Raw genomic sequence first — 19,560 nt, 5'->3', positions numbered from 1 at the left:
TTCTTGTTTGGTGTCTGATGCCCGAGACGGCTCCCGCGGCGTCGGGGCTGAGTCACCGAGACTGAGCGCCGGTGCGCAGACCCAGCTGTGTCATGCCCACGCCCAGCCGCTTGTGACTTCTGTCCTTTCCATGAACCGCCCAAAAACTGGGCTTTGAGGACGGAAGGTTCCCAAGATCCCAAAGGTGCCGAGCAAGAAGTCAACATTGGGTGGGTGTCAGGACAAGCCTCCACCGATGCCTCCTCGCCTTGGAGGGCGGATGGTCTTGGTCTCTTGTTTTCTCTCCCAGAAACATGCTGCTTCTTCCCTTCGACAGTGCACAGATTAAGGGAAATCTCTTTCCAGAGACAGCTCTCCTTGCGCTCCATAGTGCTCCCTCAGCCCTCCATGGCTTTTTATCCCCACGGCACTGAGTGTTCCCCTCTAGATCGCATTAAGCTATGCGACAAGCACCTCTCCCATGAGCATCTATCTCTTCTCCCTTCCTTCCCCTGGGGGAAAATCGAGTGGGAATAGTTTTAATTAACTACACTCTATGTGCACAGTGTTTATACCAATGCAGGCAAGGCTGAACAAGCGTGCTTCGTTCTTGGAAAGAGAGGCGCTGAGGTTTGTGGCCGCTCTGAAGTCCTGAGCTCGTCCCACAGTGGAGGACCAGCCCCAGAGAAAGCTCTGGCTTTGGATTACACTGGGCTTACCCCAGCATGGACACAGAGAGGGGGCAAATATGTCAACACCTAAAGCTCTGTCACTCTGCAGGCCTATGGAAAGTCTATATATACCCCACACCAGGACCACTGGATGAGTCAAGGATGCCCCAAATGTAACCTAGCACCCCATGGGGAGCCTCTGCAGAAAATGGAGGGCTGAAGAGATATTCTGGGTAGGATTCAGCTCTAACTTAGGACACCTACATTCAGCAAGTGTCTGTGTGAACTCCTGGTATCTAAGCTCCCTCATTAGTCCATGTAGATCTTGTTCACCCAGACCCCACCAGCCATCCAACAGGTACCTACTTCAGAGGGAACCAAACCGCCCTCCAGGCCCCGCTGACTGCACTGAGAGACACATGGAGACACAATCAGAAGCCAAAATCATGTCTTAGCCTTAAGCTGACTGCTGCCTTGTGGGTCCTTCTTGTGACTTACGTGTGTGGTGCAAAGTTTAACATCGTGTAAAAAGCCAACCGGCCTCTGTTCCAAAGATATTTAGAAGGGACTTAAAAATCCCATAGGAAGCACATCTATTTTTCTGTATAAAGATGCCTAATACCGGCAGTTGTGAGAGACTAAAAAATTAAACACAATTGGTCAAGCAATGTATAATATGATGGCTTTCAAATAGGCTGCCATGCTAAAGCTCTGGATCGTCCTTGGGTTTCACCATGTACACACAGAGGAGATCCCTCAGAGTGACACACAGGCAGTAGATGATATCTGAATCACTGTGTTTTTCATCATGTAGACCACATAGACCACAGAAAATTATCCTCAGAGATGTTTTTCTGCACATCTCTGATGAAGGCAGAGAGACAACAAGCTACTTGCTCAAAATCAGAAGAAACCCCATCAAAGGGGTAAGGACCAAACCCCGTTCACTCAAAGAACAGCATCACTCTGGCAACTCGTTTGTACTGAGGGATTTTTACTTCTTTCTCCTTCAGCTGGCATTCCTACGGCTATTTATAGTTTCACTTCATAACCAGTGGTTAATATTTTCAAAGTAGTCTAGCATGTGGTCACCCACACAGAAGATGTGGCTGACTCTCCTGCACCACCTAAAAAGCGTTGCCCACGATATTCAGGATCTTTCTGCAAGAGACTGCGGGGAGCTGTTGACAGAGGGCAGGGACGATGCCCTGCCGCCTTGGGAAGGTCTCGCTGAGGCCACCATGCTCTGCAAGGCTGTGCGTGAGCGTGCAAAGCTGTTGCCTTCTCCTGAAGGTGTCCCACTTCAGGATTTCTTGGAATTCTTTTTTTTCGCTACTGAATTTAACCCCTCCTTTCAAAGTGCAGCTGCATGCTCCTAAATACATGAGTTAAATCTTATTGCACTCTAGATCAAAGACTGGTATTTCATGCCTTCTCCTGCACTGTTGTGTAGTGACAAAGTTGCTGGTGACTTAAGTGGGAGGGAGTCTACGTCCTGGGAGACAAAACTTAATTGAGTGTAATACCACAGGGCACGTAAAGTAGGACAACACAGCCTGACCTCATTTTGCCCATACATAACCCTACTGACATCAGTGGGAGCTGCACATATGCAGTCAGGAGATGACATTTGCCCGCTCTTGGCTGCTCTAGGAAATTCCTGCTTGCCTGATAAATTCTATTATTTAATCATGCAATATGAAAGGGAGGGATACACCGAGTAAAGCTGAGCAAACACAGCTCAGCTCCCTGCCTGTTTGAAGTTGTGGAAAGGCTCCTTTTGACGCTGGTGGTTGCTGGATTGAGCCCACGGTACACAGTGATTCATAACCATTTTCCTCAATGAAAGCAGCCAGGTTGGTTTGTTGTTATTTGTGGGATCACATGATTCATTATTTGCAAATATTTGAATGGCAGTTGGACTTTCTGATGCCTGTGAACCCCGTGTTAGCACAAAATGGTTATTCATACAAATTACAAATACTGCACCAGAACAGACTTGTTTGATACCGTACATTTATTACACTTCTGTTTCTAGAAAAACTTTGCAGAGTAGAAAGGGCATCATTTGGCAGAGCCAACAAAGCTTGCACCAAACCGGTGACTATTCCAAGAGAATTGTTCATGAGCAATCCCAAGACTAATATTTATTTGCATTCATCACAGTCTAATAATTAGAAACAGTGCTTACTGCTGTAGAAAACAGGACAGGACTGACTTACAGAGAAGAGTCCAGCTGGGCGAGTAATGTTTCGGCTGCCTCTGCTCGGCGAAGGATGCAGGAGCAGAATCAGAGCTCTGCAGACCTCTGAACGCCCCAGATTTTGAACCCGGGATTTCTTAAAACTAATCTTGTTTTAACTCTTGGGTTTCTTTCCCTCCAGAAGAAATACAAAGAGAATATAAAGGGAGATTCTTGGTAGATGGAACGCATTACTGCAATATCTAGACAAAATGTTAGCATGCTTAACAATACCAGTTATCCAGGGGGGTGGTGGTTCTCCATCCTTGGAGACATGTGGGACCAGACAGGGCATGGCCTCCAGCAGCCAGCTGTAAACCAACTCCATACAGGACCCAGGACCACCAGAGACCCCTTCCAGCCTAAACTGTTGGATGAAACACTCATTAAATATTTTAATGCTCCAGACTTCCCAAAGCCTGAGCTGTACCCTGCTTGTAAAATAAGCTTCCTCCACCCAGCAAAACGCCGTGACAGGTCTGTGACATAGTGCCTGTGTGTGATGATACCAGAAGGATGTTGCTGTAATTGCATACAGATTTATCATCCGTTCCCTCGCAACGAGTGCCATCAAAAGACTCAACACGTGGAACAATCCAGCGTTCCCAAGTGTATTTTTCCTGTGAGCACATCCCCTTTTCAAGGGAGACATCACGATGTCCCAGGGAGCTGGTCCAGACAAGCATTGAGCCAGTGGTGGAGTGAGGAAGGGGTCCCTGTGCCGTCCCCGGAGCCGAGTGAGCCGGGCAGAGCCGCACAAAGCACACAGTGCTCCCACAGCATCCCTGCTCCCCTGCCCGCGTCCGAGCCCTCCTGCCCTTGGGCAGCAGCCAGATGCGAGTTTGGTGGCCAAGGGACCCTCCGCGGTCACGCCGCACAGAGCATCCCTTGTCACCTCTCCTCCTCAGTAATACGAACGGACATTTGTTTACACCAAACTGAGCAAATCTAATATTTATTTCACATTTAGGTCACAGGACATCAAAACAAATATTTTTACCCCAAATAGACTTCCTGACCTTGTGGTTTCGCTCCTCATTCACAGCAATATTTGGCTTGCTCTCCCTTAAAAAGGGGAGGAAAAAAAAGTTATATAGGGTCCTGCACCAGGCTTTAAGGTGACAGCACAACTCCCTGTGCACCCGCATCAGCTCTGGATGCTGCTCTTGATTTTACTGGAACCAGGACAGGATTATTAAACTCATATTTCCTGGATTCACTTGCTCCTTTTCAGTCCTGAGAACCGAAATTAATTAAATAACCCAAATGCAAAGTATTAAAAATTGTATTTAACAATCTTGGCACAAAGAGTGCCTGCAGACCTCATCCTGCTCCTACCAAAATCCAAGACAATCCCATCGCTTGTAAAGATGTGCTTTTTAAAGATTATTTTTTCCCTTTCAGCCTGTGTAGGCCAAGGATCGCATTAACACTGCTCCAGTGAAAGCTCTGAAATGTTCTGTACAGGGAAAACTGCCCTTTTTTTTTCAGTGAAGGTTGCACCAGTTTTAAAGCAGAAACTGCTGAAGAGAGAATTTCAAAAGCTTAGGAAATCTGGTGGTCCCTTATGGCTTGCAGTAATGAGTAAAGTAAAATGCTCTTTCTGATTTCCTCCCCGCTGTAATTGAAATAGATGCCGCACTGGAGCTGCAAAACTGCTGCCCAATTATCACCCAACTGGGCTGATTTACATCGCCGGCTCAACCTCGGCGTGGTGTGAAATGCTCAGGAGGGCCAACGTAAACACATTTATAGCTTGGTAGGATATGCTGAGCACTTAATATATAGATCATGATATTATATATGCATACATATATGTGCATATATATTAAAAAAGATATAGCTAAACAGATTTTCATATGTGAGGGCACAAAGAGCTGCTGGCTGTGGCACAGCACGGCTACCTGGATGTGAAAGACCTGGTTTACTCCAGCGCTTGGCTTGGATTTTAGTTGCAGTGTGGGTGTGATCCTCCCTTACTGGCACATCCAAGCTTCCCTTCGGCTGGTTTGCCTGGCGTCTGGGCACCGGGGCACCGCGTGAAAGACCGGTCAGATAAACACGAACCAGCCCTCAGTCTCATTAAGGTCACTTCTCACGTTGGCTTGGATGGGGGAGGCTGGGGAGGACAGGCAGCCGCTGATGGGCTGACCTTCAGGGCATCTCTGTCTCACCACAGAACCCTGCCAAATGAGTGGGCTTTGCAGAGCCACGCGGTATTTCGCAGGTAAATGACAGACCGTCTACGTGGCTCTAGGAGGGAGAAGGGGAAGGTTGCCCCCTTCGCATGAGGCGGCACGGGCACAATTCCTGACGTGTTCAAAAGGTCCCGTGTCAAATGCCACAGGACCGAGCGCCAGGCTCCCCACGCCTCGGTTCACTGTCACTGGGGGAAAAACCACAGAGCTGAGGCTGTGCAATAGGAATGCCATCACATAACAGACATTTCAGGAAGTCTCTGCAATTTCTTTAATTATTCAGACAACAGAGCACAAGGATAATAGCTTCAAGTACATTCTTATACATTATTTTAACAGTAATAGATATGTATTTTGTCATAAACTATTCTGTAGCCACCACTATGTGTACATTTTATACAAACTATTGCCATACTCGGACCCTGAAAACAGACGGTGACATCTCCTAGACGTTTTGCACAATGTTATGACAGTACATCCTTCATACCAGAGCTGTAGCTATAGGTTGGATCTGTCCATCTAACAAAGCGCTTCTAATGCATACCATGGAGGGGTGATCCGGACGTGAGGTGCCGAAGGAGGAGAGGTAATAAATATATGGTGAGAGGGAGGCATATAGTCACTCAAAATAGGTGCGATGGAGAACACAGCACGGCATTTTGTTGCTTGGTGAGACGGGTTGATCCTAGTATAAGACGGCATCTGAGCTCATCTCGGCCTTTTGGTGAAGCTTAAATGCAGCAATGTCTGATATGGTCCCTACCGGGGCACGTTCCCTACCCTGACACAAGTGTGGGCTCTGGTCTAACGGGTCTTTTTCATCTCAGTTGCCATTTAGACCGAAGCCCCCAAGCTAACGGCTTTATAAGTTTGATCACTAACATCACTAAACATCTCTGCTGCCTGACCTCTGGAGAAGGTAGGCTCCACCACGGTCATTTTTTGAGTGCAAGGACTTTACAAAATGCCAGCCACTGTCCAGAGACAGAGGTAAGAGAGCTCAGATGCGCAGACAGCACCATACGAAGGCCAGACTATTACAGCAGACTCATTTGTTCCACAATTACATTTTTACATGCCCCAAACCAGCCGTGTTTGCAGCCCCCGACGCACCAGCAGACCCCGAAGACACGGAGGCATCAGAGTCCCAGCTGGGGAGGCAGTGGGTCCCCTGCACCCACCGGCCAGTCCACAGTCCCCCACGATGCTCCACATCGCATGGGCATTAGGGTGGCTTGGTTCGCATCCCGGCGGTCCACATGGGCGCTGCGGCATATGGGCAGTCGCACCGAAGTCCCACCACCCTGGCCATGACCGGGCTCTGGAGGGTGGAGGTGGCCCTGGACTAGAAGTTGCCAGGAAGGCAAGACTGCATCCATCTGTTAGGGCTTGACACGGAGGTGCTCGTGCCTGGGGCTCAGCCACCGGCTCCTGGAACCGCTCTGGAAGCTCCCAGGCTTTGAGCATGGAAGAGCATGGTCTACATTCTCCGGAGGTGGCACCAGGCAGGGACATCCCGGGAGGCCACCTGGAGCTGCTGTCCATCCCGGCAGAGGATGTGGCTGCGTCTCTGGAGCAAAAGGCTGCCCGGCGGATAAAGGTCCTAGACCGGAGAGTAATGGAAACCGAAGAAAAGGTGAGAAGACATTCAAGGAAAGCTCCCTTCCAGCACGGTCCTGCCACAGACGCGCACACACATGCACACACAATGTTTTGCAAAACTTTTAAAGGGATCCTGGAAACCCTCCGGGGAGGAGCACACAGCGCAGCAGAACCTCACTCATCGGCACCCGGCAAGGACGAGCCCCTCGGCGGGGCTCGGAGCTGGGAGGGGGCAGGGGATGCCGCACTGGCCCCAGTACTCGTCTCCTAAAACATCTCCAATACGCTCACCCGTTGATGGCTCGGGATGGACTCTGATGCGTTACAGCTAAGGAACACCTCTTAGAACAAACGAACAAATTTTTATCCCTTTTTTTTTTACTTTGCAAAGGGCGTTTTGTTCTTTTCTCGGTGGCCCCAAGCCCCACATCTTTACTGAGGCAAGGTGGCCATCTCCTTCTTCCAGCACCAGCCACATGTATCCCAGTCAATCGACCAAAGTCAGTGTCGCTCCCCCAGATTTCCATCGTCCGGGCACACAAATGGAAGCCGATTAAAATCCCAGCGTCGCTGCCAGGTGAAGGCAGCCACCTGCCTTCAGGTTAACGTGCTTCCACGGGCAAACTTGGCTTAACGCCCTCAGAAATAAATTTTAAGAGCCGTCTGCGGTCTCCGGACCAGACTGGGAGGTGGACATGGAGCCGGGGCTGGAGCTGGAAGCGGGGAGCATCGCCTGAGCTTGGACAGGGAGCCGGGGCTCCGGCGAAGGGAAACCGCGTCTCCCGGTCACTCGTGCGAATAAGTGAGGTTCTACTGTTAGTACAAGAGATTCCAGGTTATGCGCGGGTGTGATGGATTCGTTTCCTTAATTAAAGTACCAAAATTAAAAGTTATAAGCAACAGATCTAAATAAAATAACGGGCCCTCCTTTAGGCATCATGTTTCTTAAACCAATAAGCAAAAAGGAAAAAAAAATGGGATGCACCAGGAACTCTTAGTTATTATATACTAACCAGACTGTGCATGGCACATTTTATTTCTATAAAACTATTAAAACTATTACAAAATATTCAAAAATACATTTTAGTAAATTTACAGCAGTTATTTCTCAATTTATTAATGCAAAACATCCTTTTCTCCCCTCTGTACAAACTACCGTCTCCATCATCACAGAATTGCCGCCATGTGCGTTTTTTAAAAAATATTATTTTCTAATAAATTTTTTTTGAAGTTAAAAATAACAAAGTTTCTTACGGTTTTTGCAAATAAAAAGTTTGTGTAACAGTCTTGACTTCCATGAACGTGGTCAAATGGTGTTTTTACAAAGCAAAACATGGAAAACAATACAGGAAATGACGTTACATTTGAAACTATTTAAATTAAAATAATATATTCTCATATTTTACACTATTTCAAAAAACGAAATGTGATTCAGTTAAGTATTGATCTCTCAAAAAAATCTAATTTACAATTCTGTGTATAAAAATATAATTTACGGACCCCCATGAAGTTTGTCTTTTTTTGTGTGTTTGTTTGCTTGCTTGCTTGTTTTTTAGACTTGCTGAAATGAAGGAGCAATGTAATGGAGAGATGGGAAAGTACAGAATTTTGCTTTCTGAAAGTCAGGACACACGTGACATGTAGAAAAATAGACTCTGCGCAGTTTTGCTCGGCCTCACAAAATAATTTTTTTCCCCTGTGAGTACAGTTCACATGATAATAAATTATCAAAGAAACTATTTAAGGCTCTTGAAGGTCCGGTTGATATCATTTAAAACATCTATTCAAAATACCAAAGAAATAAATATCCAGGAGAGGAGGGGAAAAAAAAAAAAAGAACAACCAACAAACAAAACAAAAGAACAAATAAAAATATATATATATTTATAAACTAAACAGAACAGAACTTCCCGGGGTCTTTGTTTCCCTTAAAGTCTACTTTGGACTGTCCTACTTAATTATTATTATTTTATTATTATTATTTTTTTAAGTCTTAATCCGTGCTCTCTTTTAAAAATATGTACTTTTTTTTCCTTTTTTTTTTTCTTTTAGGTTTTTCTTTTCTTTTTTTCCTTTTTTCTCTCCTTTCTCTCTCTCTCTCTCTCCCCCCGTGTCTCTGTCTCTCCCTCGGAGGCCGGCGGGCGGCCGGGCGGCGCGGGATGCTCTCAGCTGGACGGCACCACCATGCCCAGCGGGTGCAGAGAGTCACTATCCAGCACCCAGCTGCCGATGCGGTAGAGGAGGCGAGAGTACCAGTGGATGCCGGGGGCGGCGGGGGCACCCCCCGGGGCCCCCCCGCCGGAGGGGCAGAGGGCGGCCAGCATGCCCTGGAGCAGGCGGAAGGGAGCGAACGCCCAGTGCGCCCAGCTGTGCTCCTCGATGACGGCGTAGCAGGAGGCCAGCACCCGGTTGATGAGGATGGTGCCCTGGGCGGTGAGCGGGGCGTACGCCCCTGAAGCCTCCTCCCGCAGCGAGACGCTGTGCACGGCCGCTGGCATGAGCCGCCGCCCGCCCTCGCCCAACACGTAGACCCGCTGGCCCGGCCGTACGCGGCTGGCGAAGAGCGCCCGGCGGCTGGGGCTTCCCTCTTGCGACCGGTTGTGTTGGGGGGCCACGAAGAGGAGGTGGGCGGCCGTCAGCAGCAGCCGGGCCCGGGGCTGCCGCGTCTCGATGACGTAGAAGAGCTTGTGGGAGCCATCCTCCCGGTCGAGGAAGGTGAGGAAGTCGCTGTAGAGCAGTCGGCCCTCCGCGTCCGCTGCCAGCACCCGGTCCCCGGGGCTCAGGTCCTTCACCAGCTTGGTGCCGCCTTGTTCCAAGTGCACGGTGGCTGAACCGGGGAAGCAGCCCCCCGATTTGGCCGCCACCGAGTTCTCTGTGCAAGGAGAGAGGCACAGGGGGGTTAGAGGGGGCACCCGCCGGGCTGGGGCATGGGGGCACGGGAGTATGGGGCAGGGGGGCAGGGGGACATGCGCCCCGCCCGAGAGGCACGGGTGCAGGGTGCGGCCTTGCTTCCCACAGAAATTCCTCCATCCTCATCTATGAACTTGCGCCATTTGCACTCGGTGGGCCGAGAGAAGTCCCCTTCCTGCCAGATTTGAGTGGTGCACCTCCAGATTAGGGTTAGGAGCCACAGGGGCCCTTTGTCTTGTTAAGGAAATGGGCCAAAATATTTCCCCTGAAAAAGCTGTTCCAGAACAGACCTATTCTGGAAGAGCTTCCCACTTGGATACTGTTTGCCCTGTGCCTGACACCTGACGTCGGATAACTCGCAGACTTTCAAAGCCGAGCGATTTGCCGGGATAAGGTCTCTCCTCCTCTAGGCGCGTGCCTGTGCTCGCAGTGCTCGGCGTCCCCACGCAGCCCGTCTAGGGCAGCAAAGAGCAGGAGGAGGCTTTGCCCGGAGGATTTGCCCACGGATTTGCACATCGCCCCACTGGAAAGCAACAGCACGGGTTTCCCAAGCCCCCCTCCATGGGCCTGTGCGTGACCCTGCGCCGCCCCCAGCCCTCGCTGCCCTCCTGCTCGGCGTGGCGGCTGCTGGGGCACATGTCAGCCCCTGTAACATCCTTGCCTGGCGCCTCCACTTCTCTGCTTCACTCCTCTTTTCCAAGAAAAAAAAGCACCTCCTTCGCCTCTCCCACCCCACAGGAAGGAGGGTGCTGTTCCCTATCCCGGAGCACATGGTCCCCGAGCAGACCCATGCCTGTTCCAGACCCAAGCACATCCCTCCTTCACCTCTTCCAGCTTTCAGAGTTACTCCGTGTTTAGCTACTAAATGCTGTTGCCGCTGCTGCTGCTTTCCAGTGCTCCCGAGAGGAAAAATCGCTGGTTTAAAGCAAGCAGAAATAGCAACGAGACTTTGCGTCTCTCTTGCAAGTCTCCTTCTGGAAGATCAGCCGCGTGCGGGGCGGTGGGAGAGCACCTCTGCCCCACTCCAGGCTGGTCTCTGAATTAACCGAGGGACTCCAGGGTGTTGCTAAAAGCTCTGATTTTCTATATATTGGGTTGGAGCCCATGGTATGTCACGGTAGCAAGCGTATTGGCTACAGCTGTTGACATTCCTTATCCCTCCCTTGCCCACCCCTGGTTTCTCCCAGTTACTCCCTATACCAGTTTAGAGTCCTGGTGATTTACCTCCTAAAGGTAGTCAGACTTTGTATTTTGCTTCTGTGGCTGGTACTGAAGCTCTTATGATTTAAATAAACCCTTAGAGTGTCTCCTAATGACTTTCTCAGGAAGGACAGGAAGGGTGAAAATTGGACCGTTATTGATTTGCTAACGACTTTATCACTTCTTCAGAAATGAAGCAGCGAGATCTCCAAGGCCTCTTCAGGGAGGACATGGCAACAAACAAGCTATGTGCTTTATGTGGAGCCCTCCGCTAGCAAACTACACCTTCCTACAAGCAGGTGGTAAAGGTCTGGCTTGAGCTTTGTTTGCATATTCAGGGACTTGATGAATAGATCTAGTAGTGTAGCAGCTCTACAAACATGCCAGTGAATTGGCAGAGGTGTGAAAATCTGCTGCTTTGAGCAGTGCTTGTTTGGGTTCTCTAATTAAAATCCAATAAAGGATCAGCATTGTCATTCTGATTCATGTAATAAATGCAGACACTCTTGGAAGAGAGGACACTTCCATTTTTTTCCCAGCTTCTTCCCCCCCTTTCCTCCCCCTCCCTATTTGTTCAGGTGCAGAAACCCTATGTGCCAATTCACACACATACTCTCCAAAAAACCCAGGACCTTCCAAGCACTATTTGCACAGCAGAGCCACTTTTCCAAGGCACTCAAGATGTGTATTTGAATTTTAAATGCAGAAGCTTGCTCTAAATACTTGCTGTAGCGCATTATCAATGTCCCTTTTACCACCCTGCCTCTCCCTCCTCTGTCCTGGTGACAATAATTCAGGCCTTGGGGGAACTCTTCTTTGCATTCCAGTCTCTGGGATCATACTTTTTGCAAACAGAGATCTAGATAAAGAATCTTCCTGCCTGGCATTATGGGGTTTAATCTTCTCATAAGATGCTCTGTCATGAAACGAGGTTTGGACAGTTTGAAATCAGGCTGAGCGGGTGGAATTCAAGCCCGCTCCCTTGCAGCCCGCGTGGTACAGTCACACGACCCTGCCTGACACCCTCTAAATATTGCCCCCACCTCCGTGTGTGCCGAATCTCAATGAGCAGCTTGGGGTTACTCCTCTCCTATGAAATACCCGTGGGGCTGGATTAAGGGGAGCGCTTGGGCTAAGGTCATCGTGCACCACGGTCGGACACCTTGCGCTATAAAGGCCATCTTCACTATTGAAAGGGATGTTTCATACCACCGCTTGGCTGATAGCTTTGCAGGGCCTCTTTTTGGCTAGGAAGGACTGAGGAGCTGAACAAAAACTGGAGTGGGCCCTCAGGACAAAGCCCGAGTGGGCCGGGAGCAGTGGCTACCTCGGCTCAGCCCCTGGGGAGTTTCAGGCTGGAGCAGGGGGATGAGCCCCTCTTGCAGACAGGCATGGCAAGGCCAGGCTGGTTTCCCTGTCGTGGGGCTGCTGGTTTCGAAGCAAACGGCTATATGTAAAGAAAGCCCATTATTTTCTTTTGCAGCCAAGTGTTTCTTGACACTTCCAGCGGGCTGCTGGGCTAGAGAATGCTGTCAAAAGGCGCTTTAGCTGCCATGCAGCCGAGTGGAGGGAGGCGCGTGTTGGGGGGTTGCACTTGCCAACAGTTTTGCTCCCCCCAAAAGTGTGAAGTGTCAAGAAAAAGAGTCTGCGAGTCAGGGATTTCTTGCGAGCTGTTCCCGGGTTGAGACAGCGTGTGGCGTTGTAAGCACAGGGGTGGGGAGGGAAAAAAATTATGTGTATGTGTATCCCTATCTGGGAATTTCCTAGCGGCTGCCGCTGAAGAAGGCAGGGGACCACGTTACTTATTTATTTTCCTGGCCGGCTCCCACTCGGAGATTAGCGATCGCGAGTAAGGCGTGCAGCCAGCGGGGCGGCTGGAGACGGCCACGAGTGTTTGTGTTGAACATGCTCTTTGGATGGGGAAAGCAGCAAATCCCACGGGGGGAGGAGGAGGGTGTGTGGCTGCGGCGCAGCCCTCGTGGGAAGGCTGGTCAAGCAAACCACCCAAATAAAATGCTGTCAAAAAGTGCTGCAGCTGGCTGGGCTTTTATTTCTTCCCCCCCCCCTTTTTTTTCTCAGCCCCCTCTCTCCTTCCTTTCCCCACCCCTGCACCGGCGGGGTCACTAAGAGGAGTGATCCGGAGGAGCCGCGACGGGGCGGGTGGGCACTGGGGGGGGGGGGCGGGGGGCTGGGCTCTGGGGGGCCTGGGCCGTGGTGTGCCGTGTCCCCCCCCTCCCCGCGACGCTGCCCGCCTTACCTGCTTTGACGGAGCAGTGGATGTGCGCCTTGGACTCGTAGTAGACCCAGTCGAAGCCGGCCTCGACGGCCAGGCGGGCCAGCATGCCGTACTTGCTGCGGTCCCGGTCCGAGGTAGTGATGTCCACGGCGCGGCCCTCGTAGTGTAGGGACTCCTCGGAGTGATGGCCGTCCTCGTCCCAGCCCTCGGTCACCCGCAGCTTCACCCCCGGCCACTGGTTCATCACCGAGATCGCCAGGGCGTTCAGCTTGTCCTTGCAGCGCTGCGGGGAAACGGACACACGGGGAAGGGCGCAATGCGGGGAGTGCTGCAGCCAGGAGCAGGACCCCCCTCCCTTCACCACCTACCCCCCCCCCGGGCCGCATCCTGCCCTCCCTCCCCAGCCAAATCGGCGGCAGCCCCCCCCAAACCCCGCGGCGCAGGGTGGGCCGAGCCCGGGCTGAGCATCTTCCTCCCCGCTGCCAGGGAGGGATAAGGAGGCAGGTGAGGAAGAGGAGGAGGAGGAAGGTGAAACCTCGGCACACGGGAGGAAGAGGGGGTGAAATACCACGAAGATCCACCGGGACAGAGCCGCCCCCTCTCCCGGCACCTGCCGCAGGGGCACCCCCCGCTCCACCGCCGGCGCTGGGACCGAGCGCACCGGCTCAAAGCCACCTGCACGGAGCAGATTCCTGCCGCCGAGTGCCCTGTCCCCCCACGAGAGCAAAGTTTCTGCCGAGAACAAACACTCGCCATCTATCTCGGAGCCACGGATTTCCCCCCCACCCCCGAATGTCTCTCCGGCTCTTTTCAGCTTAATTCTGTGTTGAAAGGGGTCTCAATACATGTTAACAGCCTTTATGTGCTGGAGGGAGGGGTGGGATTTTTTTTTTTCTCTCCCTTGGCCCATCACTCATTAGAGCCCTCAAAGCAGCACGGGCTGGGAGCATTCACTCCCTTCAAACATACATCCGCGCCCGCCTACAAAGCCGAGCAAATCCATACAATAATATAGCTCTTAGTGGGAAGATGAAAAGCAAGGAAGGGCCAAGGAGGGAAGTTAAGCGAAGCAGGGGTGCTATGCGAGCTAGGAGACCCTTTGTGTGGAGCGAAACCTTCTCCAGCACCACAGGGTTTTCCATCACCCCTCCGGGGCCACGGGCCTTTTCCCGGGCTGAGCCGGGCCCTGCAGCAGGGGGCCTGCGGGGACCCGGCAAATGGGGGGGTTGGTATGGGGGACTGGAGGGAGGGAAAGGGGGGCTGCAGCTCTGCATGAAAGGGGGAGAGCTCTACATCAAACCCTCAAAGTTTTTGGGGGGCTCCTATCGTAGCCGAGGAGGAGAATAAACCCGCCAGCGGGAGGGGAAAAGGACTCGCAGCCCCCCCGAAATAGGAAATCAGGACCGAAAGGATTGAAAAGCACTTGGCTGAAGGTACGGAGTCGGAAACACACACATTTTCAACTCCACCCCCCCCGCCCCTTTCTTTTTGAGAGGAAAATAACTCGCGGGTCTACACGACGTGACTCGTTTGATGCCACCGTCGGTGTGGGTTAAAGCCACGGCGGGATGCAGTAACCTGCAGTTCCCCCACTTTCACTGGCCTGGCTGGGGTGCTTGGCCCTCTGCAGCACCGCTCGCCCCAGTTTGCGCCCAGCACGCCCAGTAATAGCCCGCAGAGGCTTCCTCCAGGGCTCTCAGGAAGGCAAAGCCCGTCCATTATCCCGACGACGCTGCTTTTCGGGACGTGTCGAGGTTGCTCAACAAAAAAGTTCCCGACTGTCTATCAACGGCCATAAAAAAGCAATTCCAGCAATTCACAGGTCCCCGAGAGATATTAAACGCGATCGTGAGCTCACTTTGGACTCTCTGGCCTACCGTTTTATGGAAGGAGCCGGGCGTTCGGGTTTCGGCACCGTTCCCGGCCGCAAAACGCAGCAGCACAAGGAAGTTGAGTTTGATTTATTTTTCTCCTCTCTCCCTCGCACACCTAAGAGGATGGACACGCTCCTCCACTGACTTATAGGGAGAAAGGGGCAAAGGATCAAACCTCTCAGCTCCCGATAAAGCGACAGCCCTGCGCGACACGGCGGGCAGCGGGGCGCCGGGGGGCTCTTGCCGCTCCGTCCCTGCCAGCACCGGCTCCCGGCTTCAGGCGAAATAAAGAAGAAGGAACGACCTCCTAAAGGACTTTCTTGCCTTTTATACCGCCTGAGCTGGATTGTCAGAGTCAAAAGCCGTGAAGCCCAGACTATTTATTAATTCATTGGGTCGTGTGCCACAAATCAAGCCCAATTCTGTTCAGCCACCGTGAAGCTCAGCAGGGCTGCCTCCACTAACGCTTTGTGTGGAGGCAAAGTTGTTCAACAAGCCCTCTCCTGCCAGCTCCTAATCTCTTCACAAATGAATTGCTTGAAGGAAACACTTAACAGGTACCTGTCAGTGTAAACAACCTGGTGGGCTTCCTAAATGCCAAGTTGATCTCTAAATTCCTCACATCACGCACCGCTTGTGTGCCTGCATTACACGAGATTGCTATTTTATTTCATACAAATTCCAGCTTTATCACGCTGACCTGGCCTCCTTATCTCTCCCCCGGATCCAGCCAAGGGCGGGGGGGGGGGGAGGGGGCAGCATTCAGCACACTGCTGTTGTCACCTGCAAAGTTGAGAACCTGACTTACCTACCTCTGCTTGAGTTTTTTCTCCCCCCTTCTGGAGTTAATATTAACTAGCGGCTAATGCATTCGGCAACTGCTCCTGCAAGTTTAACGATTCTATTCAGGGAAGATCTCTCCATGGTTGAGGGGATCGGCGAAGCGGGCGCTTGCAGGCTGGGATTTTTGCTGGCCGAGGGAGGGAGGGAGGGAGGGAAGGGGAGAAAAGCGGGGCGGGGAGGCCGGCGGCAGGACGGCACCTCGGCCCTGCCCGGGGGAGGGTGGGCAGGGGCGGCCCCGCCGCTCCCTGCCTCGCCGAGGGGTGCCGGAGCCCGGCTCGGTCCCCCACCTCGCTCCCCTCTTTGCCGCCGGGGAGCCGGCGTTGCGGGCCCCCCCCGTCCCCGCTGCCCTTAGCCCACTCCCCCCCATTGTGTCTCGGGCAGGGCAATAAGCACTGAAGGAGAAAAATAAAAAAAAAAAAGTATTTGTTTTCGTTTCGTTCGTCTGAGGGAAGTTGACAGAAGGTCAGGAGTTCAGACGCTGCCAGCTAATGCAGCGAGAGCCGCCAGCCGCGTAGCCGGCGCGGCCGTGCCCCGGGAGAGCCGCGGGGCCGGGCTCGGCCCGCACGCCGCCCCCGGCCGGCAGCACCCCCCCGGCCGTCCCCGGCCCCCCCCCGCGCCGCCCCGCACACGCACCGGCGCGGCCGCGCAGGGAGGGATGCGCCGGTCTCCCGCGGAGGGAAGGGTGAAAGCCGAGCCGCCGCGATCGATACGCGAGGGGAGTAAGTGGAGCTGAAAATGCGAGAGATGCGGCTGCCTCGTCGCGCGCCCGGCACCGCCGGCAGCGAGGGCGGAGGGCCGCGGGTGCGCAGAGGGGGCGCGGAGCCCTCCGCGCCCGAGCGGGGGGACCGGCAGCCGCTCCGCGCCCCTGCGCGGGGCAAGCGGGCGGCGGCGGCCGGGCAGGGGCGCGCCGCCGCGCTCCCAGGCGCGGAGCCATTTAAGGTGGTCGGGAGGAGATGGTGGCGGCCGCCGGCCCCTCGCCCCGGGAGCCCCGGCAAACGTGCGGAAAAGCAGGCCGGGGAGCGGGGAGAGTTTGGGAAATTCCACCCCCCACCCCCCCTTCCCCGCGTCCACTCCCCGCCTAGTCCTTCCAGGCGAGTCCTGTTCTAGCACTGAAGGTGGGGCTTAAACGTATTAATATTAAAAAAGCGCTGTTGACCTATATTTGGAGGAAACCCATTTCCAGTGTCTAGATTGCATGTAGTTTCAGAAACTCCGGGATTGGCAGAGCAATTGACTTCACCGAGCTCTCTGTTGAGCATGAATAATAATTATGAGGTGACTCTCGGAGAGGTTCTCGCTCTCCCTCCTTTTTTTTTTTTTTTTGCATAAAATGGTTCCGCAATCTGATTCCACCCGAGATCCAATATTTACCCAGTTGTAAACCTTGTGCCATCAGATTTTTTATAACAGAAGGTGATGCAATGCCGATAAGTTGCAAGTCCCTCCCCTGTGGAAGTACCAGAGCATTGGTGGCGAGCATCCTTAAAGAAATATCAATATATTTACGCTCTGATGGGCACAATTGCAAATGATGGTATTGCAATACGAGCTATATAATACGGAATCAGGAGAGGAATGGTCGATCCGGCTTCAGCTGCCTTTTGTGAGTGCACGACTGCATGCCTACTAAATTTAGAATATGCTCGCGAGGAAAAAAAAATAATGAAACCTAAAATGAAATGAAGAAAAAAAAAAGAAATTAAATAAAATATATTAAAAAAACCCCAAGTCAGCAGGCGTAGCAACCGAGGACTGCGTTTGTAATAATGAGTGAGTGGCCTGGCGGTCACTATACACTTGGGGTCCTCTGAGCTGTATGCAATTCGTTTGATCAAAGTGCATCCTTGGGGACAAATGCAAACAGCAATCTCTAACCAAGTTACAGGGAACGCCATGGCACGGTAATGACTGTAAGTATCAGACAGATTCCCCCACCAAACATCTAGATAGCTCTAGCCCCTGCTAACTTGTCTGGATAGATGGTATTTACATTCAATGGGGGAAACTAGCCGAGTTTGGAGGGGCGGGGGGAGGAGGGGGAGAGGGAAAGGGGGGGGGGCTTTCAAAAATACTAAGACAGATGCGTCCTTTAGGGTTGCTCAGAGAGGTTAACAAACACAAATACAGGTATCTCTGTGGCTCTACCTGAGTCATCAGTCTGTCAGCTCCCGTGTTCTCTTCATCCTTAAAAATAATGTCAGGGTTGTAATTTGGGGTTAGTTCTTTAAATCTCTCGGAGTTTCTTGTGATCTTCCCTTCATATCTTCCACTGGCCCCTAGGGTCTTCTCTGCCACATTGGGAATAAACTGCTTATAGGCTAAAGGGGTCAGCTTTTTGGGGTGTCTCCTTTTTCCAATGCCCCTGCCTGGTCCACAAGTCAGCCCAGAGGAGACTAAAAGAGCGCAGATGAAGCCCACCAAGAGAATTCTTGTCAACAGCAGCATTTCGTCCATTGAATCCAATTACTTCAAAGCTCTCTGTGCCTATCCCTGGCTGTCTCTCTAGAGCTCTCTCTCCTCCTATGTCCTTGTCTGCTTTCTGAATCGTATACTATCCACCGATCCCTAGCAAGACAGGTGCTGGAATGGCAGGCTTTAGGTCGCTGATAACGGAACACATCGGAGTTTGGTCGGGAGACAGCAATCGAGAGACAAAAAAAGGGTCTGATTTTAATGGTAGCAAAGCAAGACGCTTGTGAGAGGAGTCTGCCTTTAGTTCTATATTATAGCTGCCAGGGCCGAGAGCTGATTGGCCAAGGCGAGACAAGCTTGTCTTCTGATGTTTTAACCCTCAAAAAGGCAACAAATTCTTGAAAGATTTTTTTTTTTTTCCTTTTACCTGAAGGGCTTGGAGCTGAGAGGGGTGGAGATCGCGCTTTCTTGGGATAACATCAATTACACGCCGGGGTTTTTTGGGTTTTTTTTGTTGTTGTTGTTTTTTGTTTTTTTGTTTTTTTGTTTTTTTGTTTTTTTTTTAAACTTTCTTGGCAGAATGGTACATTTGTCAGCAAGAGGAACAGATGCCTCTGTGAAAAAGGAAAAAAAAAAAAAAGATTAGCAGGCTGTCTCAGTGCAAGTCAAGTTTCTAAGGGCAGTTGCGGTTAAATAAAATGTCGAATTATCGGGGAGCCGTGCAAATAGAAACGCATTGGGGAAATATTAACGCCCGGGGGGGAATAATGCCATTTAAGAGCGCACCCACCTAAGTGGCTTTGTAACAGGTTTCTTCTTCCTGAAAAGGGAGATTGCACTCCCTCCTAAAGACATACATTTTTAAACACACTCGCCTTTTAGCTGGTAAATGACTACTTTAAAGGCAGAAAGAAGTGAGCCTGATGCCAGGCGGCAGTTATACGAAGTTAGCGTGTCTGACTTGTATATCAGACAACTGCAATGTGGAGAGATCTAAATGGCAGTTTTTCTTTTTTTTTAATAAAACCAGGACCATCACCCTGTTTAAAATAATGTTGTATCTTCAGGAGTGCATGAAAAGTCAACTGATTAAAAATAGATGGTCTCCTGAGCACGCTGGGGCTATATTCTTTGTTTCTTTGGTCGAAGTCGAAGAGGAGCGGTTTAGACTCTTACACCTCCTTGCGGGGTGTCATTAAGTTTTTAAGAAAAGCGTCGTGTTGAAAGCATCCGCAAACACAATTAACAGAGATCGATCCAAGCGAAGTGAATGGAAAAGGGATAAGTTTAATGTTAAATTAATTGTTATCTCATGCAGCGTGGCAAGTGATGTCTTTATCCCGAACTCCAAAAGCTACTAATCAGACAAAGGTGTTGAGAGACGAGCAAAATT

The 19,560-nt window shown here is 51.4% G+C and overlaps 1 protein-coding gene across 1 annotated transcript; it reads right to left on the bottom strand.

The window, feature by feature from the left end:
* Positions 1 to 8,010: 8,010 nt before the first annotated feature.
* Positions 8,011 to 18,209, bottom strand: SHH (sonic hedgehog signaling molecule; the record flags this gene model as incomplete). The annotated part of the gene is made up of 3 exons (XM_081996406.1): positions 8,011 to 9,564; positions 13,060 to 13,321; positions 17,901 to 18,209. 3 exons carry the CDS (start codon positions 18,207 to 18,209, stop codon positions 8,858 to 8,860), a joined length of 1,278 nt encoding a protein of 425 aa, XP_081852532.1. The 3' UTR covers positions 8,011 to 8,857.
* Between the last annotated feature and the right edge of the window lie 1,351 nt (positions 18,210 to 19,560).

This window comes from Phaethon aethereus (genome assembly GCF_964289735.1).
Source record: "Phaethon aethereus genome assembly, chromosome: 2".
NCBI classification, from domain to species: Eukaryota; Metazoa; Chordata; class Aves; order Phaethontiformes; family Phaethontidae; genus Phaethon; species Phaethon aethereus.
Note: the sequence above shows the minus strand (reverse complement) of the source record. Positions and strands in the feature narration are given on the sequence as shown.